The 23,418-nt window shown below is 50.6% G+C and overlaps 4 protein-coding genes across 4 annotated transcripts; 1 reads left to right on the top strand and 3 right to left on the bottom strand.

Moving 5' to 3' along the window:
* Positions 1–1,461: 1,461 nt before the first annotated feature.
* Positions 1,462–3,288, bottom strand: POX_e06803 (uncharacterized protein; the record flags this gene model as incomplete). The annotated part of the gene is made up of 3 exons (XM_050115619.1): positions 1,462–2,626; positions 2,702–2,723; positions 2,841–3,288. The coding sequence occupies 3 exons, from the start codon at positions 3,286–3,288 to the stop codon at positions 1,462–1,464; spliced, it is 1,635 nt and encodes a 544-aa protein (XP_049968079.1).
* A 4,328-nt stretch (positions 3,289–7,616) lies between these two features.
* On the top strand, positions 7,617–7,796 carry POX_e06802 (uncharacterized protein; the record flags this gene model as incomplete). Its single annotated transcript, XM_050115618.1, has 2 exons — positions 7,617–7,736; positions 7,791–7,796. 2 exons carry the CDS (start codon positions 7,617–7,619, stop codon positions 7,794–7,796), a joined length of 126 nt encoding a protein of 41 aa, XP_049968078.1.
* A 7,776-nt stretch (positions 7,797–15,572) lies between these two features.
* POX_e06801 (Ribosome-interacting GTPase 1) lies at positions 15,573–17,190 on the bottom strand (the record flags this gene model as incomplete). The annotated part of the gene is made up of 8 exons (XM_050115617.1): positions 15,573–15,592; positions 15,671–15,791; positions 15,845–16,593; positions 16,649–16,719; positions 16,794–16,830; positions 16,893–16,967; positions 17,035–17,098; positions 17,170–17,190. The coding sequence occupies 8 exons, from the start codon at positions 17,188–17,190 to the stop codon at positions 15,573–15,575; spliced, it is 1,158 nt and encodes a 385-aa protein (XP_049968077.1).
* Positions 17,191–19,466: 2,276 nt separating this feature from the next.
* Positions 19,467–20,953, bottom strand: POX_e06800 (uncharacterized protein; the record flags this gene model as incomplete). Its single annotated transcript, XM_050115616.1, has 2 exons — positions 19,467–20,580; positions 20,691–20,953. 2 exons carry the CDS (start codon positions 20,951–20,953, stop codon positions 19,467–19,469), a joined length of 1,377 nt encoding a protein of 458 aa, XP_049968076.1.
* Between the last annotated feature and the right edge of the window lie 2,465 nt (positions 20,954–23,418).

Raw genomic sequence — 23,418 nt, 5'->3', positions numbered from 1 at the left:
TCATCTTTCTCGTCTCCTTATATGAATTTTACCTCTTCCCATCCATCCAGTGCACTTATGCACACACACACACACAAAAGCTAAAAGTATTCTTTAAAATATGCTACATATGTACGTGATCCATTCATTGGCACAAGGTATATGTCCCCCGCCGCTCGCGCGCGCTCTCTCTCTCTCTCTCTCTCTCTCTCTCTCTCTCAAAACAAATACAAGCTTTCTAGGTAGACTTCAGAGCAGAAGGGAATAGAACTCATAGATAAGAAAAAAAAAAAGAAAGAGCACTCGAATATTCATAACTTAATCTTCCTTTTGCGTGAGCGATTCCTAATTTTAAAATATGCTCGGTCCGACAATACTGACAAAATGAAACTGAAAATAATGATAGGCTAGGTGAACATGGTGTAGTAATCAAGAGAAGAATCCCCCTCCCCTGATAAAGAAAAAGCAAGGGAAAAGAAGAAAGAGGCGAGACCAAACACACAGGGAAGGAGGGTGTGGATGAAGTAAGTCTTGGAACGTGTATTGGAGATCAACGTGGGTAGCACGCACCGACGGTGCAGTGAGAGAGAATGCCCTGGGTGATGATGGGCAGGTAAATGAAAGACTCGGAAAGTGGCTGAATATTAAGGGTGGTAAGCAAGGAATAGGATTGGAAGGAGTTGTCAAAACGCTCGAACAAATAGTGCACACAATAACCAGAGAGACCAAAGGTGGATGGAATGGGTCAGGATAAATGGAATATTAGCCACCTCTCGAGTGGATTGTTCGCTGGTTGAGGATGAGTGCTCATGATAGTGCAGTCGCTCAGGATGCGAGGATTGGCCACTCATATGCTCCGGCCTTAGATCCCTGAGTTGGTTTGGTTTCGGAACCTCACGAAAAGGGCAAGAAAATAATGATATACGCGATCAAAGGACCAAAAAAAGGATCAAATTCTGCAAACCCAAACCCCGAGTCAAAGCATAGTTGAGGTTGCCCTCCGGTTGTGTATCTCATGCATGATAAGGGGAAAATGATGGAACTGCAGTTCGTTTCTCTTGAAAATCTACCAGGCCGGAATTGGGACATGGTAGATCATAAAAGATCCAAACTGAAAGTTAAACCCCAGGGATATAAAGTGACGCAATATAGTAGAACAAGAGAGACTTGGTTCGTGTAGAAACGCATGAGGTGAAAACTAAAACCCAAAAAAAGGGAGGAACCAAGCGCGCAAAAATTGAATAGACGTGAAAATAGCATAGCAAGGGGGAATCAAATGAGCAAGAGAACATCAATCAGGAAGAAGTCGTAATCAAGAAAAAGGAAGGACGCCAGTGAGAGTGATGGGAATCAAAAGAAAAAAAAAGGGAATCATAGAATGGTATCAAGCAAAAAAAAAAAGGGTGAGCCGCCACACAAAGGAGCAAACAAGCAAGCAAGTAGAGAGTGGAACTGCCAGGACAAATGTTTCCCGGCAAGTGATTATCCAATGTTTTGGATGCTTCGTTTCTTGGTGACCTGAGGCGCATCACCGTGTTCATCAATCCTTGTCAGCCCCCCGAGCATAGTGTTGTGTTGACTGTTGGCCAGCTCCAGACGTTCCATCAGCTTGCCAATAGTGACATATTCCTGCGCCGCGAGTCCCGCGGGCTGATGTTCGAAATAATTCATGACCAGCTCAAGGGCTTGTCGGGCCTCAACCTGAGTGGGACAGTCAGGAGCGGCGGTGGTGGTTGTCGGAGAGACATTGTTTGATGACTTGGAGAAGGATTGCGACCGCTGCTTGGATTCCGTCTTGATCTCCGAGTCACTGTGATTACGCCTCATCATTTTGGACGGATCGATTCCACGAATTGCCGAGTGGGACTCATGATCATCCAGCTCCAAAGGCGATTCCAGGATGGTCAGTCCCTTGAGGTGCTCAGACTTGGACTGGGACTCATCGGTGGCCAACAGGCTGGGATCAATCGGGACGAGGGGTAAAGTCTGACTACGTGGTCGATTGCCCATGGGACCCGATGGCAGACGATATTGGTTGGTGGGCGTGAAAGGACTTTCGGACACCAGAGTCGACGTAGGACTGGTCATGACCGAACAGGACGTTGTATCCAACATGGTGGTATTCTTGGAATACAAGCGCTGAACACCCCCCGTCAATTCGGGCAACTCATCATTCACCTCGAGCTTCAGCCCGTCGCTGCTGTGGGTTGGAGAGAGGGGCGAGCCGAATCCATGCGATGAGATGGGTGAACGAGCTCCGGGGCTTTGGATCGTAGAGTCGGTGGCGGAGCCAGTGTTGATGCGAATCGGACTGTTGGAGCTGCTTCGGACACCCTTGCGGTCCGTGGACCCTCTTCGGGATTTTGCGCCGACGAGGCTGTTTTTCTGCTTGAACCTCTCCAGCCAGCTCGCGGTCAATACTTTCTCCTTGCTCTCGGGACATCCGCAAGTGCTGGCGAAAAAGCGCGCTTTCTCCCGGATCATCTCGTCGCTAAGAGGAAAGCCTTGGCGTTGATAGTTTCTCGCCCAGTTTGACAGCGCCTTTTCGATATCGGGAACTCGGCCCTTGGCTCGCTTGATGGGCGATCGATTCCCATCATCAGGGTTCAGGTATTTCTCTTTCTGACGTAGAACCTTGGATACAGTACTATTAACGGATGTTAGAACTCGGGCAAGCAAGAGCGAGACCCAGAATTGCTGCGATCATGATGGTGCGCTTTACCTTCTTTCGACTCCAAACAATGCTGCACAGGTGGGTATCTGTCAGTAATGATCTTCTCTCTCTCTCTCTCTCTCTTTCTGTTTTCTTTCATCTCAAGCAACAGGGGAGGGGGAAGTGTGGGGACAAGATTTGGTCTTACCTCCAATGTCAGTCTGCTTGGCCTGCTTGTTCTCTTCGTGATACAAGCACATCTGGCGTCGATCTTCATCGGTCAGAGTTCTTCTCGGGGTGGAACCCCCCGTTGAAGTCTTTCGAATCGGAGGGACTGGTGCCGAGGGTGAAACCGAAGTCGGTACAGAGGCCGGGGGCAGTCCCACCTCCGAAAATGCCGAGTGATGCGTGAGCATACTAGGCCATGCGTGGGACGGCATGGGGAGAGGCATGGAAGCGTAGGGTGGGGGGATCGACATTCCATAGGTGGCGTCCACGGCCATCAGATTCGAGGCGCCAAAGTCAAAGCCGGTATATTCAGGCAATGGGGGTGAACTATGTGGGGAGGCAAACGAGCCCAGTTCGACCCAGGGAGAATGCGCAAAGTCATTGTCCGGCGTCGGATCGGTCTCCATGGCAGTCGTAGAGTCATCCATGTTCGGTGGGTTGAAGGTGAAGGAGGCCAGCGGCGGGTGGATCAAGAATTAAGCCGGGGCCACGAGTCAGGTGAAGAAGTCAAGCCTGGTTCAGGTTCAGGTTCACGTTCCTCAGCCAAAACAATCCAAGGCGAGGATGTCCGAAAAGGAAACAATGCGAGGTGGGTTTCAGAGATAAGACAATGAGAACCAAAACATGTTTCATTCAATAATCCCACAGACACAGAAAAAGAAAAGGCTGTCACCAACAGTATGGGATAGTGGTTGAGACAGGTTCGGAGACTGAGGAAGAGTACCAATGTCTGAATTGTCCAGTACAGGTCGACTGAGAAGCGTAGATGAATGTGGGGGTGCCTCTTCTCTCTTGACGATATTCAAAAGAAGCAGTCCACAGATCCTTTTTTTTTTTCTTTCTTTCTCTTCTCAGGAAATACCTGGGTTCATGTATTTCCGGTGATGGAGCCCTCGGTGGCGGCAAAGAGGACCGACGGGGATGATATAAGAAGAGGCGCGATCACTAGAGATGCATGCACCGACAGGGTAGTGGGCACAAAAGGGGAAAATAGGGGAGAGCGATGGAAAGAGAGAGAGAGAGAGAGAAATAACAAGGCGAGAGTCGGTTCAAATGATACCCGCGACATGCGGACCTGGCTGTGGACGGAGTTAAAAAGAACCGACCAAACTCATCCAGAGACGATCCAGCACTGGACGACGATCCATCCTCGCGTGGATTGACAGGAACGAGTTAAAATCTGGAATGCGACTGGCAGGAGAAGGACATATCGCAAATGGACCGGGCCAAATGCCATCAAATCCATGAGAACCTTCAGGTCCCCAGGGGGAGACTGCCGATAATGATAGTGATTGGTTCCTCCGAATATTAATCCTGGAAGATAAAATCAAAAAGAGATGGGAGACGAAAATCAAATCAGAAAAAGAAAAAAACAAAATCAGAAAAAGCCCTCACCGAAAAAAGGAAAGAACAAAAAGAGACCAATTAGCCATATTGGGCAGGGGGAAAATGCAAATACGAAAAAAAAATCCTAACAAATCAGATCAGATCAGATCATATTTCCCCTCCCCGGGTAACATCGTCGAGGCAGAGATCGATTTCACGGGAGAAGATGCCCCCCGGACAGGCATATACAATCCTTGTGGGGAGTGATTTCTTTCTCGTGTTGTTCTTTTTGTCTCTTCTGTTATTCTACTCTAGTCATTCTTCATCTCTATTTCCCTTTGACAGGGCAGAAAGAAAGATTCAAGAAAAGCAAAAGTCACTCATCAATAGCCTATGCCGACGGCCAAATGCATCAGAACGAAGCCCATTCTGTGTGGTTGGGGCCAGGCAGTTGCAGCGAGTGGCACCTCGTCAGGACCCGGTTTGGCGGGGGACCGTGGATGCAGTATTACCAATACACATGCTTACCATACCTCGAACGAACCAACCCGCAGTCCTCGGCGGGGAGAACAGCAGGAAGATCTGTTGCTACCACTGTAGGATCGGAAGTTGACTGAGATGGTTCACCGTCCGCACGGGCAGTGGAGAGGAAGCCTGTCGGGAGAACCGAGGAAATTCAAGGTGACGTCCGTCTTTGATGGTGGACAGGGGATAGACACATCAGTCTAGCATGGAGCAGATACCTACAGTACATAAGTTGGAGACTGTGCATAGCTGAGAACTATCGATCTACACTATACCGTACGAAACTGTGTAGCTCCAGTCGATCGTACATGAGCGGGCGAATGGATGGACTAGAAGGATGTCGTACAGGACTCTGTTCGTGCCCTTGGAGGAGGTACCTAGACGGATAGTGCCGTTGTCTACAACTCGATACTAAGTGAAGCTTGACATGGGTACTCCGACTCCGTTGCCTCGACAGAACTGGCAGAAGCTTCCGAGGTTGAGCTCCACGCTAGAGCTCCTTGGATGCTCAATTTATCAGGCCCAATCAAGATCTTGTCGCCCGAATGTGGATATTGGGACGGCAGACTTTCACTCCTTCAGGCCGACCAAACGCAAGAGCCGGGATGGGAGAAAGCGTTTCGTACTTGCACATTAGGTTTTCAGATACAGTAAGCTTCTCTGGTGGTGTTGTCCCGTGTACAGGCTATAGTACCAGGCCCCAAGATTTCTCATACTGATTGTTCAGCAGTTACTCTACGTGCCGTAGTAGTGTTGACTACAACGAAGAATCTCCTGCAGGATGTACCATCTACTTGATGGACCATGGTGGCTGGTGAGAACTGGTTTGAGTGACCCGCCCCCCCTCCAACTCATGACCACGCACCTGGGGAAGGTGGGGGCGTGCCAGGTAAAGAATAGACAAAAGTGGCAATTGAGAGAGAAAATACGAATGTACTGTAGTTTGTTCGAGGCAAGGTAAAACGTGTGCAGATATCAACGACCTCACTGGACGGCTCACACTCGAGAGAGACACTAATCCTTGGATATCTACAGCACTAGCGGAACGAGCAGACCCAAACGATACAACATCATCCTCCTCGGGAGCATGGATCAGGCCGGCGAAGAGAGGACCTCTATCTCTGCTCCGACGGCGTTGTCCGTGGGCTCCGGGGATCGTATGGCAAAGTCGCCGCTTGCTCCCCACCCTCAGAAAACAGTCACTTGGTCGATCAATCAACGAGTCAATCAATCAAATGTTCATGGCCAGGTTTCAAACATCGAATGAGATTGCGACTGCGGTGTAGGGAAATAGGAGGCAAACTCGCCGGGGCTCTCAGACCTTTCACCCATGACGAGCCCATCGTCGATAAGAGGGGTGTTGCTCCTCCGCTGGTTTGACCCTGCACTAGAGGGAGGCGAGGCAGATCATCCGTTGCAGCCAGAAGACGCGCTGACTCTACTCTCTCCAAAGAGAGCAGGGGCGGGTCCAACTGGGCCTGGAGGGCATGTTCTTAGCATTGGTCACAGGTCACGATAACGGATGGATCCTGGGACAGACCGCCGAAGCTCACGCCCACATGACATTCATGCAGGCCAAGGCGATCAAAGTGGAGCGGTTCATGACTAGGGATACGATCTCGAATCAGTGTTGCTACGACCTCTACCGTGGGTTTTCCTGGGTTTTGGGCCTTCTCTTCCCCCCCCCCCCCCCCCCCCCCCTTGCCATTCGCTGAGGGGCATGCAAAAACCCGGGCAGAACGAGAATAATTAGTGCCTGTATGATAATCGTGGCTGCGGCGGTGCTCTGCCCATCTCGCTCGAGGACGACCAATGGTAATCGCTTCCGTTCTGGGCGAGGAGGTGGATGGTTTCTAACGGGCGCCTTCCCGAATCCAGAACCCAAGAAAATCGCTCCTCATCGACTTCTTCAGCTGTCGTCGTCGTCGCAGTTGAAACCGTCTCATGTGACCTGTCGGAGAGCACAGTGCCCCGGTGCCCTCCTTGAGTGAATGAAAAAGACCAAGGTGCGCAACAACAATAGGTCAACGATAGCTTTGTCAATGAACACTCTCATGGTCCGATCAGTACGCTTACTGGATACATCAGGTCCCGTTGCTCTCCCGTCCAAGCAGGCCTGGATTCAAAGGATGTTGGAGTAGGGACCGGAGGGTTGCATTTGCACGGGACTCAGGTCTCGCACAGCTCCCGAGATGTTGATGAGGCATGTCGATTGGACGGGCTGATCGCTATACCTCGAGAGCCCGTGGCCACGCTACCGCGATAGTGCGCCTCCAGACCGAGCCCCAAGAGGGGCCCTTGGAGCACGAGCGAGCGAGAGTTACCGGATTGGGATATTGTACCTCGCCTGAAGGAGTTGTCGATCTCCTGATGGTGGTCCAGTCAGTCAAGAAAGATTGGGGTGATTTCCAAAGGAAATGGGAGAAAAAAAGAATTGAAATGCAACGGCCGGTTCCGCGTGCCCAATTGGTTGCCTCGACCCGGGATGCGTAGGAAGGCAGCCCAACTCTCCTCCCCCCAGCGCCCCCACCTCCCAGCAAGTATCACCAGCGACCAGCGACCAGTGACCGGTGACGAGAGATCACTGGGGGAAGCGACATACGACGAGGAGCATGGATCCTTCTGACGAGGAGCGAATCTCCTCGCCGCGATTCAATTGAGGATAGAATCGAGGCCGACCTTACACACCACAGCCCTCCATACAAGGGCCGAACCAGAGCCAGGAGGATGGTCCTATCACCGCTCAGAAGAGGCCTCTCGGCAGAACAGGCAAAGGAGGGGGAGGGGCCGTCCACACCAATCATATGGTCGGGAGCTGTTTTTCCTTGTCCGCGCCTCGAATCTGGGCAGTCGCAGTCTTCACTGGTACAGCGTCCATACCAGATGGCCATGCACGGATGCACAAATGTTCACAACGCTCCGCCGTTCAGCCCTTATGGTGGTTCACTCCACTTTTCCTCGTGACCCACTGCGGTCCACGACGGGCCGGGAACCTTCAATAGACAAGGACGTCAACCGGCCGAACGTGAGGCAGAGTGGTTGATGCTGCGATGCATTTTCATCACTGATGCCGTGACAGCAATAGAGAATCAAGCTGAAGAAGCCACCCCTACTGAGGGGGCAATATAAATGGAGGCGATCTCCTCAAGAAAGGCCGTTGTCGCGACAGAGTGGAAGCAGGGGGGTTGGGGAGTGTGGAGGGGAAGAAAGATAGGAAGCTCAAAGCGATGGATGACGGCGGAGGGCCGGGCAGAATGCGGGAGCGGAATAAATTACAATACAGCAGCTCAGCGTTCAGCACGGACCATACTGCAGAGGAGGGAGCATGTGATTACAGTACAATACATACAGACAGTACAGTACTGTGACGGCGGGGTTTTCCCTGGTCAGCCAAATTGAAGATTCACATACGATGTTACATACCTACACCGGCCAACCATTGGGATGTTCATTTAAGGCGAAACACAGCCTACATGTATCCATACTCTGAATCTTGATATCGAAGATACCCATCCTCAAGGATATGCGAGATCTGATTGTCTCTGTAGGGCCTGTGGAGCGAGAGAAGCTCTGCATTGCACTTGAGAATCGATCACTTGGTGGTCTCAACATTTGATGACATGCAAGTCAGCCTCACGAGTCGGTTCAATGATACCTACATATGTATATGAGTATATGATCCCACCATCTCAGTGCTCTATAACACTCTCACTGAGACCGTGCTTATTGGTGCTTGGAGCCGAAATGATACGAGACTAAATATTCATCGCCCGTCTCGAATTCGGGTTGGGCCCGAGTCGCCGCGGGAACAGATCACGAAATATTGGTAACTTTACCCACAGTATCTCCGCTTAGGTAGTCAGTTCTTGGTTGGTGGATTATGAATATGCACGGCCGTGTTCGGTGCGTCCGCCTCTTTTTTTTTCTTTTCTTTTCTTTTCTTCCTTGCCATGCATCTTCCCAGTCGCAATTCCATTTCTTGTACGGACTATATTTGGGGAGGGGAAAAAGAAGAAAAAAAAGACCTGATAAGAAGGAGCTTGATTGGGCCAGTGTATAGTGTACTGTGCAGGAATTAGACATGGAAATGGCCCTCTTTCCACACACACACACACGCACCCCCCCCACGGCATGATGAAACCATACAGGTTCTAAGAGATTGGCCTGTTGTTTCGAGTCCACCATCACCATCGTATCCAATCAAATAGGGCTTTGCACCATATGGAAAAAGCAAAATAATCAAAAAGGGTAGAACATGTCCAGTGGGATTTGAAGATCAAGTATGAATATGCCCCTCGTCAAGACCGAGAGTGGCAGTACACTGCTGCTGACTGTACGAGGCACAGTCGCATAGGCAAGAGCGGCTGTATAAATCAGGTCGGACACTACGATTTGCTCAAATGTTCAAAATCCAGACTCGGTCAACTCCACACCCACGAGGAATAGACGCAGATTTGATTAAATCGGTCGCGGATGGGCAAAAACATTTTGACATGCATCCTATAACCCAAGGATTTTAAGGGAAAAAATTCATCATCAACGGATAAATGTCTTACTGACAATAAGTCCAACTGCAAGTAAATCCTTATCCAAGGTAGCGACTTGCCAGCCTCATAGATATACAGTACTTGGCAAGTGCGACGATTGCCGTCATTGGAAGCTGAATGTGAGCCCCCTCCCTTGGGAGATGAAGGCAGAGAGCAATGTTCATCATTTCCACAGCGGAAGAGGCAGGGCAATGCAGAGTAAACCCGTGACTAGGAGAAAAAAAAATTCTCTGATTTGCCCCTTCACGTTCAATAATCATGCATGGTACCGTCGAGGCCTTGACCGGGGATATGCTGGTCAACGTTGCAGTATAGCGGCCGATCTGGAGAGGAGGAGCGGGAAGAGAAAGAAAAAAAAAAGCACTGGATGCCTTGGCGGAAACAAGCCCGCATGCCTGCATGATTAGTCCGCTCTTTCGATCACGATCAGGGCCCTGAGTGTTTGAGGTTGCGCATGTATGTATGAATAAGCGCGTGTGTCCGAGGTATAGAGATCAGTCAGACGAGAGGCGACAGACAAAATTCTGCCACTCCAGATACATTTACTGCGGCGATGGATTGCGGATCTTGGTGTGACTTCATACTATCAAAAAGAGAAAAGACTTCCACATTCGGAAGGAAGGGACAAAAAGGACAAGGGCAGATCGGACCAGGGCCGACGCACATAAAGGGGGCAAAAGAGGGGGAAACCTCTTCTCGGCTGGTTCAAGTCCCAACCATGAATGCGACTACAGGAGAAAAAAAAGGCCATCTCGATCCGGGTTACTTCGTCTGTATTGCAACCGGGCTCTGCACGGTTAGTCGGAGAAGGTGTAGAAAGCAGTTTAGACCGGTCAGGATTGAAATCGAGATGGGGGTTCCCACTCACCGAGTCCAGTAATCATTGCAATTAGTAACGGGACGATCGAGCCTTTTGCTTCTCTGGTGTGCAATCAGCGTCACGGCAATTCTCAATGGGCCAATTTGAAATCACATATAGCGGGGGTGAGGAAAAGAAAGCAGCAGTCCAACCAGCGTTTTTGAACCATCATGTCTTCCGGGTCTTGGACGAAAGCCAGGATTGAGTGACAGATTGGTCAAGTGGAATGATCATCACGACGCTTGGTGGATGGACTTTTCGGGAGATGAGTCGACTACTGGGATAGCGCTGTAGATACACAATACTGGATAGATGACACACGATGAGTCGATAGACCATCGTGCGGTGGGCAAGCGAGGTGGTCAGACTCGAGTGCAGGTACGGATCTCTGGTGGAACAATTTTCAACGGCAATGCACCGCCATGCACACACCAGGGTTGTTCAAGTCCACTGGACCAGGGATCTAGCAGTAGTGCATGGAGTCAGGGCATCCATTGCACGCACAAGATTGCTCTATTACCCTGGAAGTTTGCCCCAGTCATTGCTTTTCTCGGGCACCTCATTGATGGTGCGGTCAAGCTTGACCGAGCCTGGTGGCGGATCCGGCGGTAGTGTACAGCTTGTAGTTATTTTTCTACTCTTGCATTGTGAGTCTCCAGAAGCTCGAAGCGGCTCGGCTGGAACATCAAGAAAAAAAAAGGCGCGCCGTGCGGACAGCCGGAAAGGCCAAGCGGAAGTCTATTAGGTGCCGCGACTCTCTGCATTTCTGCCGGTAAAGAGAAGGAGAGGGTATAGGTGTACATGTGTGTGTGAGAGAGAGAGAGAGGAAGAGAGAGTGACCCGATCAGGCGCAGATGATCAAGGGCTAACGGCAGGTCTCCCCTCTCACCCGGAGTCAAAGACTCCAAGTCCGAGAGCGACTGGAAAGCATCCCCAAGTCACCGACCGTCCGCAGTGCCTGCGACCCCGGGGAACGAATAGGCAAATTACAGCCTCGCCTCATGCAATGCAATGCGACGAGCGGCGATGGCTGGGATCTTCCACGAGCACGTTGGGGAGTCTATTCATCCAAGTTCCTGACATCGAGACTCGCGCTTGGTGCCGGTTCAGTCACCTGATAAAGTAGGCGATCAAGCTCGAAGAAGGCAGGCGAAGGCAGATGTATCCACCCAGCCTTTCAAAGGATGCTTCCTTTCAGATGTAGCAACCGATACTTCATGTCTACGATGCAAATGCACAACCATTGGAGAGAACAGGGTCGGCTTGCTTCCTTGGGTCTTTCCCCCCCGCCGTTTTTTCTTTATCTTTGTGAAGTCTTCAGGTCCGGTCCTCTTTCCAATCGGCTCGAGTGACGGTGACCTATGTCAATTCATTGCTGTATTCGATTGACAAGTCAGACGCAACCACAGAAGACGCCCATGAATACTGTAATCATAGTCTCTACAGTATGTCAGTAATCAAAAAAAAATACCCGCATCTCCTCCGGGGAACGAACAAGTACAAGGAATGAAAAAGAGCGACAGTCCGGGTCTGATAGGCCACTGGGGTTTGACCGTGCATGACTGCATACACGCTAACCGTCGCCTCGACCGTGGTCCACCCTGCGCAAGTCTATTTCTCGATCCATGGCACGAGCTGGGTCGCCCTGCATGGTTAGTGCTAGCTTTCTAACCCCTCCAAGAGGAGATGACGCAGAAGATGGTGCCGATGAAAAAGTCGGCATGTCATGTAACAATGAATGGGTAGACGTATTACTGCGTAATTGATAGAAGAACGCCATCTGCGAACGGACCAGGCCGCGATCCCACGAGGTCTGTGAGGAGTTGCTGAGGTCGCTATCGGACCGTTCGAGATCGGCGATTCGTGCGCAGTGCCTCTGCCCCACTGTCTCTTGACTCCTCAGGACTAGACTCTTTCAGGAGAAGAACAATAACCACATGCAGCCTTTGCACCCAAGTCTTCTCCCGAGAGGGGTTACGAGAAGTCACGGAAGGATCCTGGACCAGTCGTGAAGTGGATAAACGAAGGACATGAGTGTTGTGCATGGCGGCCGAGACGCTTGGGCTTTTAAAAATGGCGTTCGGACGAGACCCTCTGCCGCTGCCGTGGCCCGAAGAAGGACCTCGATAGTTTGAAATATCCCCAGCAGTCAGCATTAAGCAATGATGAGCGAGTCAAACATACGGCGTCCGCAGTGCTAAATTGAGTAATTACAAAGATCCAGAGACCACCCACCTAATGAGTACCCGCAATGTGTTCCGTAGGCATTAGGAGTTGAGCTGACCGATGCGGTTGCTCCAGATTCATGCATAATTGGACCGTTCACATTCTGATTCGACAGGTTGATCTGCTGGTGACCTCGTCTATCGTCATGCTGTGGCACCTCAGTGCTGAGCCCCCGAACATCACCGGGCCCTGGAAAATGGTGGAGATGATCAGATAAACGTTGCGAATGGAGCTGGGCACCTCGACGTCTTTTTTTTCACCGCTTGTTGACCATGTGTCGGAATGTGCCTGTTGCATCCAGCCCTTCCTGTAGCCCTATATCTGGCCTGCTGGGTATCGACAACTGGGCAGTGGTATCGCTGAGTCCATTCTCGACGCGGAGTGGTGACCTGGCCCCGCCCCCGAGCAATTCCATAAAAGGCGCAGCCTGTCCATCCCGCCACTTTTTTCGAACTGGGATCTGTCGGGAGCAAAGAGAAGATCGACACCACCGCCGGGTCTCGCCAGAATCTTACAGGAACGGCGAAATCGACGGTTGCTGAATCACAAACGAGCGCGGATCAGTCAATCTTGGCAAAAAGGATCGCAAGCGGGAAATGTTTGATTTTTTTGGGAAGCTGTTCAGTCGCATGGGGACTCTCTCTCTCCCCCATTAAAATCTCATGTGGGCCTGCATTTGGTTCTTTTTTTTTACTTCCCTTTTCCCGAGCTGTTACCCCAGTCGTACTTTTGACAGGGTTGATCCGATTGTCGGTACCGAACATAGAACGTTGTGGGCACACGGACTGCAGGAGCCAGGAGGACGTGCACAGTGGACACGGCAGCTCTGCTGTGACCACCTCAATCTTGAGTTTGTCCTGGGTCGCCCATGGCAAACAACTAAACTTGGTTCGGTTGTGTATCGGACCCCCGTATTTCTTCGCGGAGACTTTAACCTGGAATCATAGGACTCGTGGAAATGGCTGATGGACGCGAAATCCTTTTCAAAATTACAGACCATCGTCGTATGCATCGTTGCCAGATCAAGACTGGAATCAAGTCATAAGAGGCTTGAGATCCAGACGCCGGTCAGAATCAATGACTGAAGCATGATAGGATCTAGTCCTGGGGTGTCAGTGCGACGGCTCAAGAGGAACGACGGCCCGCTATGCTCACATCATGACTTTAAGGGAGAGGATATGCACACCATACTTCCCCCATCCGGAAAGTCAAAGACCTCGACGAAGTGAAGATCATTCTCCCATTCGAAGCTATCAACTGTCAGAAATCCGAGGAGCTTTGACCCTAGCTGACTGCCACTGTGGAAAAGGCGTTAGCAAGCCCTAGACCGTGTGGCCCGACGGCAGATCGGCAAAAGGGGAAACTGGTGCGGTTCTAAACTCGAACGAATACCTTGATTCAGAAAAGAAAATAAAAAAACAAATTGACTTGATCATGCTCGAGACTGGATGATTTGGGGAACTTCGCAATCAGCCGTTTCCTGGCCTAGCGTGCCTACTAAAGAATACCCCCAAGATATCGAGACAGTAAGGCCACAATGCCGCCAATGGCAAAATTGCGGTGACAGGCCACCAGTAGGAAGGGAAGGGGAGATCCTTGCCCCAAGGCAGGATAGCTCTATAGCCATCATTGTGCCATCTTTTTTTGGGAGTCCGCATGGACTTGGCATAGCTGACGCCACGAAACACAAACGTGGAAGGAAGACACCGGTTTAGGAACTAGCATCGACGCACAGTCGCATACGGGATGAATAGAGAACCCACCTAGGACCATTCGGAACAAGATCATGCATCTCAAAAAATTTGAAGCTCACAAGACGTGCTCCAAAGGTGGGAATGGGGCTTTTTTTTTAAATGGACTGGGTATGTCATTGGCCGGCCGTCGAGAAATTCATGCATGTCGCCCATGAGCTGGAGGTAATGAAGCGGGGCTGTCGCTAATTTTCGATATCATGACTCTCGGTTTGATTGCGTATCCGATGCAGGACAAATGCTGGAAGCCGAGGCTGTGGAAGGATAGAATGATCGTTCTGTGCAGTCCAATGAAGGGCTGGAAGACCAACATTGATTGAGCTCAGCCCCCTCGAATATTGATTCCTGCTTGTCCGGGAAATGTCGACCAAATCTTTGATGGCAATCACGTTCATCTGCCATGGTGCTCGAGGAGTTAAGAGTACAATTATGAGGATTGTCCCGGGCAGCATTGGGTCATGAGTCTGTATTCGGCACCTCCGAAAAACAACTTGCCACTTCATCCATGCTCCATCTTCTTTTTCGCCCATTTGAGTAAAAAAATCAGGTTCTGCTTTCTGCCGCGTATCGCAGGGTATAGCTCGTAGATGCTTTCGATTTTCAGAAAGGCAAAAGAGGGAAGGGCAAGTTGGAAGGAAATCGTTTCCCAAAGATCACGACCGGCCGATTGAAAATCACCATGACAGTTTCGAGCACGTGCTGCTCTCCGCTCCGCGTGGGATACAGCTCATGTCTACCTGCTTCTACACAATTCGCCCTGGTAGAGAACAGACTCCCAGTCGAGCTCTCTGAAATACCAGTAAAAGTCACTTCAAGGCGCAAGAAAAAACGAGAGCGAAGATCTGTTGTCTGGGGACAGGGGAAAAACATGGCACACATCATGATATAGTCGTAATTGGTTGCAGATTGGGCATCCGGTATAAAATGATAGAAGAAGGAATAATACAGAAATAAGACCGCCATGTGCTTGCAAATGTCCTTCAAGGATACGTCAATGGTCTATTCATGAGTGTTCATCGAATGCTCATTGGCAGTCGTGTTGTGAATCCATCGGCCCATTGTGGAATTGGGCAAGCCTTTTCGTGGACTCATAACATCATATCTCAGAACGAGAAACAGAAAACAAAAGCGGAAGAAAATCAGATGGAGCAAGTTGCGTGCACGGTGTCCGGCGGCTGATTCCGTTTCAAGCAGCATAATCAAATTTTGAATCCTCCTGAGAGATCCCCGAAAAAGTGGAAACCCCTGGTTTTCATGCCCCTCGAGATATCCAGGTATTTCGAGCCCTGGCCGTCGCTGGGAGGATGACGAGTTCCCAAGAACCCGTGGCAGTAACAGTATATGCTTGTCGGCGCAGAGGTGTCGGGAAGATGAGCGTGATAAACCCCACCACAGGCCATAGTCCAATGTGATAGGATTTGACGCACCAACTCGCATGGATGGGAGTCAATGCGTACCCGTGTTGTCACATCTCATTTTTAGCGCTTGACAATGGAGACTACAGGATACATGGTCAGCTTTTGCATCAAGGAGGAAGAGGCCCGGACCAAAGGGAATAAAAAAATAAAGGCCGTACCGATATCTTCGTCAGCAAGTTCGTGCGCAAGACCAACTCGTTGGGGCTGGTGCTTGACGGAGCGGCCGTACACAATGGCGTGCTTGAACTGGTCCTTGATGGTTCGGTGAATAGCATTACACTTTGGATCATTAGCAGATACCCTGAGGTTATGAGATATCGAGGAGAACGTACGAAGTCTTCAACCGTACATCCTGAAGCGCGAAGCACGACAGGAGCTGTATAGTCAGGAGCACGGCCCTTCGGCTTGGTGTAAATTCTCCGCAGGTTGAGCTTCTCCCACATCATCTCCAAGAGCTCGTCAATATTCCAGCCGTGCTCCGAACTGATAGGAACAGCGTTGGGGATACGGTAAAGAAGGTCGAGTTCCTCAATAGAAATGGCGTCAATCTTGTTAAGGGCATAGACCACTGGAATGTAAGCTCGGCTCTTGGCTTCCAGAACATCAATCAAGTCGTCAATGGTAGCGTCGCAGCGAATAGAAATGTCGGCCGAAGAGATCTTGTACTCGTTCATGACAGCTTTAATTTCCTGGTCTCGGGCGTCAGTCGAGCTTTCTGACAACGTGGATCGCAGTGGAATTACCTCGTGAGAGATGTTGGTCAATGGGACTGTGCTCGTAATGGCGATACCACCCTTGTCCTTCTTCCTGAAAACAATGTTGGGAGGCGATTTGTTGATACGGATACCGAAGCCCTCCAACTCATTCTCGATGACTCTCTTATCGACTAGGGGCTTGTTCACGTCGAGAACGATGAAAATCAAATGGCAAGTCTTCGCAACAGCAATGACCTGACGACCACGACCCTTGCCATCCTTTGCACCCTGAATAATACCAGGAAGATCAAGAATCTGAATCTTTGCTCCATTGTACATCACTTGTCCGGGAACAGTTGTAAGGGTCGTGAATTCGTACGCGGCGGCTAGCATCCAACGTCAGTAAAGATCTCTGGTGACACGGTCTCGGCTTGATCGTACCTTCAGAGTGCTGGCCGGTCAACTTGCTCATCAAAGTACTTTTACCGACGGAGGGAAAGCCAATGAAGCCACTGCGCGACTGGTCAGTGTCCGCGTCTTTCTGGACTATCGAAGGTCCTAAGGTCTCAATGATAGCTGAACTTACACACTAGCAACACCAGTACGCGCAACATCGAAACCAACTGCAAGATGAACGTGTGAGTGAATCGAGGTCTCCTGGATTCAGGTACTTTGGAATACTCACCACCGCCGCCACCACCTCCTCCAGATGGAGTCAAGAGCTCTCGCTTGAGCTTCGCAAGCTTTGCCTTCAATTGACCTGTTCCGAACGTTAATCCCCCACCTTTTATTGCCTCCGCTGTCGGACCTAGAAGACTCGGTCATACCCAAATGGAACGATGTATTCTTGTTCTTCTGAGTCCGAGCCATCTCGGACTCGATCTCCTTGATCTGTTCGCAGCAAACTCCCAATCAGCGCCTGCTCTGAACGCGTTCCCCGTCTTCCCCAGTCGATAACTGACCTTTTCAATGGTTGTAGACATCTTGGCGGTTCAGCAGGAAAAAAAAACAGGTACACGTATTTTGGTGCTAGTTGTGGCCGATGCCTAGTATTGCGATGGAGTCGAGAATGCCCGTTTATCCTCAGGGTGAAGCCAACTTCATTCACGCCGACGTGATAATTTGTCGGAGAATCAATCTTTGAATTGTGGCACTCATTCTTAGTCAGGTGGGGGTCTTTGCCTCAGGCATAAGAGCGCTATGTCATAGGATGCCTGAACTTCTGAGCTTGACAATGAAGGCCTCAGGCCATACAACCGTCATGATCGACGAACGGTCATAAAAGTATGGAGGAAGACGGCAGCGAATTTGTCGAAAAGGACCTATGGCAGTCTTTTTTGTCTGATAGGCTGTTGATTCACGAGAGTAATTGGTCATATTCATGATTTCATATCTGGAACGAACTGCCCTTCTTGACAGACCGTGAAGACACCACCTATTGCTGGGATGATTGCACGAAATCGCAACAATTTCCATCCCAAGTCACAGGTCCAGATAATCAGTCTCTCCAACGAGTGAACCACTTGGCACAATGAATCATGGCTGAGTATCAAGACTTATTCTGATCATTCTGGTGAGATCCGATTTCTCCCCCTAGTGGTTGGTCTACTGATATCATATGAACAGCTAGCTTCTCGTAATCTCGAGGTTCAGCCAGAGCATCTGTTCCAAATGATGAAATACTTTACTACCCGAGCTTGCAAAACCAATAGTGTAACATCGCCACGAAAATATCCGTCGAGGTAGTTCCTGGAACCTCACAAGCGGGAGAAAAATAGACTCCTACAAGACACCTCAACCTCCAGAAAGTTTATCAGCCACAGAGAATCCAATCTACCACTTCCATGCCCCTGGCAATCATGGAAACTGTCTGCGCCAGACAACAAACCATCTGCATATCGGACCCGATAATCTATCAACTCTCGAGTTTCGTAGAGTCATAAAACAGACGAAACTCCCCCCAAGAGCATGATCAATGGGACACGCACAGTGTGTCGATGCCAGGAACGATTCACTCGTTGCTGAATCGTCGTGACCCCGTTCTATCGTATCTTTTCGGTCCATCAGGTGGGCGCAAACAGCCTGTAAACCGTGATAGTCGGTGTACCAATCCAATATAAACCTTTCTTTTGAAATCATACATATGTATACTCATGGGTAGCTGGGTGCTGCTGGTGACATCACTTTGTCTCGGTGTTGGCACTGCGCCGACATTGGGCATATTTAATGGGAAAGTTCAGACTTTATCTTTTAGCCGTGTCTACGCGACAACTATCTATTCCTACTACCTACCTAGGTAGGTGGTGTATTATCTGCAAACCTAGGTATGAGACTTTTATTGAAACATAATCGATCGCAATCAAAGCGCAAATCAATATCGGCAGAGACCACCCTTGACCATCTCCGAACCAACAGCACTCCCGACGAGCATGAAACAAGAACCCTGCCATCAAAGAAATAAAAAAGTCAAGAAAATTTCAACCACTAGTCTCATTACGCAACTACAAAAACACAGATAGTCCAACCCGTAGGCTGGACCTTCTTGATTTAATAGGCAGGAGGACCCTATCAATCCAGTGTCTCGGGCTGGCTAATACCTAGGTAGTGCCCGAGGGGCGTGAGAGTCATTTCTATCGCGTAAGAAAATTTCAAAAAAAAAAAAAAAAAACGCACGCCCTACAATATCCCACCCTTTAAGCCGAGACTTTCTCCCCCAAGATTGTATTCTCTTCCCCGGGTTTCAGCCCCGCTGCTTGTCTGGTTTCTACTTCTTGATTGGAATGTGGAGAAACGCGTCAGCTCGGGGATTCTTGCTTGATTCGTACTGTTCTCGACTCCGGTTTTGGTGTAGGGTGGTACTGTGGTGGTGACTTTAGGTAATATCGTCCGGGGTCGATGGTCTGTGAGGTAGTATTCCCTGCGAGGTACGGTCTACTTGGGGTTGCTCCAGGGAGAAATAACCCGGGGAGATCCGGGGGGAGCCGATGGCCTGATTCCGGGGCTGAGGGTTTTTGGTCCGTGTTTGGGGAAACTTGGAAATGATTCAAGTTTTCTCTGTGTCTTTTCTACAGAGGAAGAAGAAAATAATGGTGTGAGAAGAATAGGACGAGAGCCTTGGTATATGTGAGAGAAAAATGCTATGCTATATGCAGTGATGCAGAGACCCAATGGAACGCCAAACTTGGTGGAAACAAATAATCACACATGGAATCACACCCCCCATAGACGTAAAACATGAAACCTGGCAGCCCGGCCACGCTTAGGTAGAAGAACAACTGAAACTGGCGCTGCCTGTGTCGTTGTGGATGGCTGTACCAGAGGCATACAGTCCCAGTCCACAAAGTGCCGCGCCAAAGAGGACAATGCTCATGTTGAGCACAGTCAGAGCAATCTTGCGCGGTGACGCAAACCACTGGCCCGCGTTCAGGTGCAGCCAGTACACACCAGACAAACCGTAGCTGAACCAGGATGCGAACAGAGCGCTGATCAGACCGTTCAGGTCTTGGAACACGGGAATCGCCTCGGCGATGATCCAGGCAACAACCCAGCAGGACACACCGAGACCGAGCCAGAGACCCACGGACTTCCAGTTGCGCTGGTGCATCAGATCCGACTTGGCAGTCAGGCGGAAGTAAATGTACTTGAGGCCAATGTGGCCATTGACGACGCCAGCGCCGACGATGGTGGGGATCGCAATGCCAAAGGCAACCTTCTTCATGATCGGACCGGCTGAGATCAAGGCGGGAGACTCGACATTCTTGCCGACAAAGAAGTAGATCACGACGGCGGCGGTGAGATACAGGCAGATCTCAAAGCCCTGGAGCATGTACAGAGACTTCTTGAAATCCTGGGGCTTCTCCATCTCCGCGATCAGACCGAAGAAGGCGACGTGGGCGCAGTAGGCGAAGACAATGTTTGACACGGCCTGGAAACCCGTGTACAGGTTGCTCTCGACGGTGGCCTCGATGATGCGGCCAGGGTGTTCCTGTACACCCACGGAGATCATCGTGATCAAGACGGCACAGAAGATGGACAGGAAAGAGAAGAAGGAGATCCAAGTCATGCCGCGCATGGTCCGGGGAACCGACAGGGCGAGGGAGAGCAGCATGCCCACCAGACTGAAGACGATGGAGCAGGTACCATGGTCGGTGATGGTGTTCATCATGACGCGGAAAGTGAGGATGTGACTTCCCATGACGAAGATGCAGAAGAGGAATTGACCGGTGCCGAAGAGCTCACGGCCAAAGGGACCCAGCAAGATCTCACCCGCATCGGCCAAATTTTGGATGTGCGGATAGCGTTCACGCATCAGACCAATGTTGTATCCAGTGTAGGTAGCCAGGAGACCCAGCCCAACGATCAGAATGACACCACTATAGATCAGGGACAATTAGATTCACGAATGTCCCTTGAAAAAAGAAAAACTTCGGGGAGGAAAATAGAAGCTGCACAAGAATTTTTGTTTCCGGGGAAAGTCACTCACGGGATGAGACCCAGCGTAGCCACGGCCGTAGGCAGTGACAGCACACCAAGCGAGACAGACTCGCAAATCATGAGCAGACCGCATTGCCACCATGTCAGAGTCTTGTACTTGATCTCGGCGAACTCTTCGTTACCAAACGCATCTTGCACATCACCATGCTTGAGGCCACCCTCTTCTTCCAGACTAGGCGGCACAGAGGCGTGTTTCCTATCGTCGATCTTGTCGGTAGGATATGTGGGAGGCTGAGGCGTCACAGCGTCCATATTGCTGGCTTGGACTTGGAACCCCAAGTAACGAAAGCACCGTTGAGGGTGGAGGAGTGAAACGTAGGAGGGTTCACGCAATTGGGTGCGGTATAGAGAAGAGGTGAGGACAGCTGAGGACTGAGACGGGGGGAGAGAGCAGCCGTCGTCCGGATGAGGAAGTATAGGAGTCGGAGAGCCGGAAGGGTACAGAGATGAATCCAGTCGGAAAGAAAGGGAAGACGGAGGCAGAGTCGTGAGAGGGGGAGAGGATATATACCAAATCCGGGGAGGGGGAACTCGATGACAATTAATAAGGCAGACCCCATTACGAGGAGATTCACCGATTCACCGAGTCCCATTCTCCGCAGTCCGCACGAGGCAAGGCCGATGTTGCCCCGGAGGTCGATGGAGACACGGAGGCGAAACCTCCAGGACCTGGCCTCGATGGAACACTCTTTCGCTGGATTTCCCACTCGAGTCCCCTCGAGTGGATGGGAGGGCTCCGGAACGTCCGATGTCCACCGCGTGCGTTCCATGGAAGACCCGCCCACGAGGCGGCCAGATCACCTGATTGGTATGGAGGGTCGATCCCGGGCCGACCTTCGGACTGACCACCAATCAGAGCCTCGGAATGGAGACCATAACGGAGCCTTGCAGATCCCATATGTAATGAAAAAGGTCACCCTCATGACTAATTCTCAACGCGGACGACCCACGGTGGTAGGGGTCGTGGTAGGAACAGCTGCGGGACAGTATGCAGGTGTGATTCAAACTCCGAAACAATCGAGACGGTGGCGTTGCCTCCAGCGCCCGGTTCCTCAAAGAGCATGCGGACTGAGATTCGACAATTGCCCTCTCCCGCGCCCCCCTCCTTTCTCACCTCACATCTTTTCCATCCTCATCGGGGTTTAGCGCGTGGAGATGTAGCAGTCGGTCATGCCCGTTTTCATCCCGGACTGGGGAAAAAGGAGCCCACCATGGGAAATTCACGGGGAAAGGAGATAGCATTGTACAAGCCCGTCATACTACTGCTGTACTGGCTTCCATTCCTGAGGAAAGGAAGCTTGGCAGAATATCCGACTACCATGCTGGGTCCTCTGTGACTCAAATGGGTCGCACGATGCTCCATTCCCACGCGCGATGATTCATAAGTGGAGGATCGTTCCCCATGCCTCGCGGGAGCCACTGGGGACTCCCGGAGACCTTGACGGGCTCCCCGGTCGAGCGAACGCTGCATATACACATGCTGACCTTTCCCTTTTCCTTGTTTCTTTCTGGGGAAGTTCTTCATCTACGAAACAGCCTGTGCACCGTCATCATTCTTGACAGTCACGATCAGTCAGTCTCTGCGCTTTGCAAAAAATTCAGGCGAAAAACAGGACTGCATTGAGACCTGCACGTCCACAAGCAGCAGATCGGCTCACGTGTCCCAGGCGGTCAATGACTGGCACTGTAGGCGACAGCCTCCAAGTATTGCAACGCTTTCAAAAGTGGGCTGAGCCAACATTCCTTTGCGGCCCCAAAACGGGCGCTCGCATTCGGTAGTCGGTCTGCACTGTACACCTGTACAGTGTAGACCCGGGCGAAGATGGAGAAGGGGACTACTTTGCACGATGGCTTGGACACATCCCAAATTGTGGGATTTGTGCCCTCGAGTCCAGACTTTTTTTTTCGACTCTCGACCCTATGAGAATCGCTCAACCCAAGCACTGAGCCTCGACTGACCAAAGGCTCAAAACCTGGAACCATGGGGCTGTGCAAGTTGTGCGTTTGATGTCTTGTACAATGTTACACACACCGCTGAGCCTCAATCCAAGCTGCGATAATCGGGAGTCTCAGACAAGTCTGCATAGCCTGTGAGTACGCAAGGCAGCTATGTACGGTCTAAAAACCCAGGGTTCTTTAACCCCGAATCATACTCCAAACCAAAAATCCAATGCATCAGTTCCCTTATCCACCAATGGTCTAGACGCGGTCATACAAAGACAGAGACTGGATCGCAGGACTCAGGCACAGGCACGCGCTCAGCGCGCGCGGGAACCCAGACTGCGAACGTCCAGATCAAAGTTTTTTCCCCCCAAAAAAACTAAATTGAAAACTTTACTTTTGACTTTTTGACTTTTTTTCCTTCTCGAACCTCACTTCACGTTTGGTACACTTCCGAGATCCCACTAGTTCATCTCCCGTCTCTCACAGAAAATTTCTTTGACTTTGGTAAAAAAAAAAGCAAATTAGAGATTTCGCCTCCACCCCCTTGCCCAAAAAAATAGACTTTATTATTAGGGCAACAAGAACAACCCCATTAGATGGGGTCTCGCGCATTTTCAACCAAATCTCCAGGCAAGACTCCCTCCTCCCTCCGAGGGACAGTCGTCGCCACCCAAATTTAGGGTTGCTCCAAGGCGCATTTAAGCACCGCTCTATAATGATTGTCCCGCATCGTGCTGGTTATCCATTGGCTGCGCGGCTCGAGTTCTTGTGCC

This window comes from Penicillium oxalicum, chromosome V, assembly GCF_001723175.1.
Source record: "Penicillium oxalicum strain HP7-1 chromosome V, whole genome shotgun sequence".
Taxonomy (NCBI): domain Eukaryota; kingdom Fungi; phylum Ascomycota; class Eurotiomycetes; order Eurotiales; family Aspergillaceae; genus Penicillium; species Penicillium oxalicum.
Note: the sequence above shows the minus strand (reverse complement) of the source record. Positions and strands in the feature narration are given on the sequence as shown.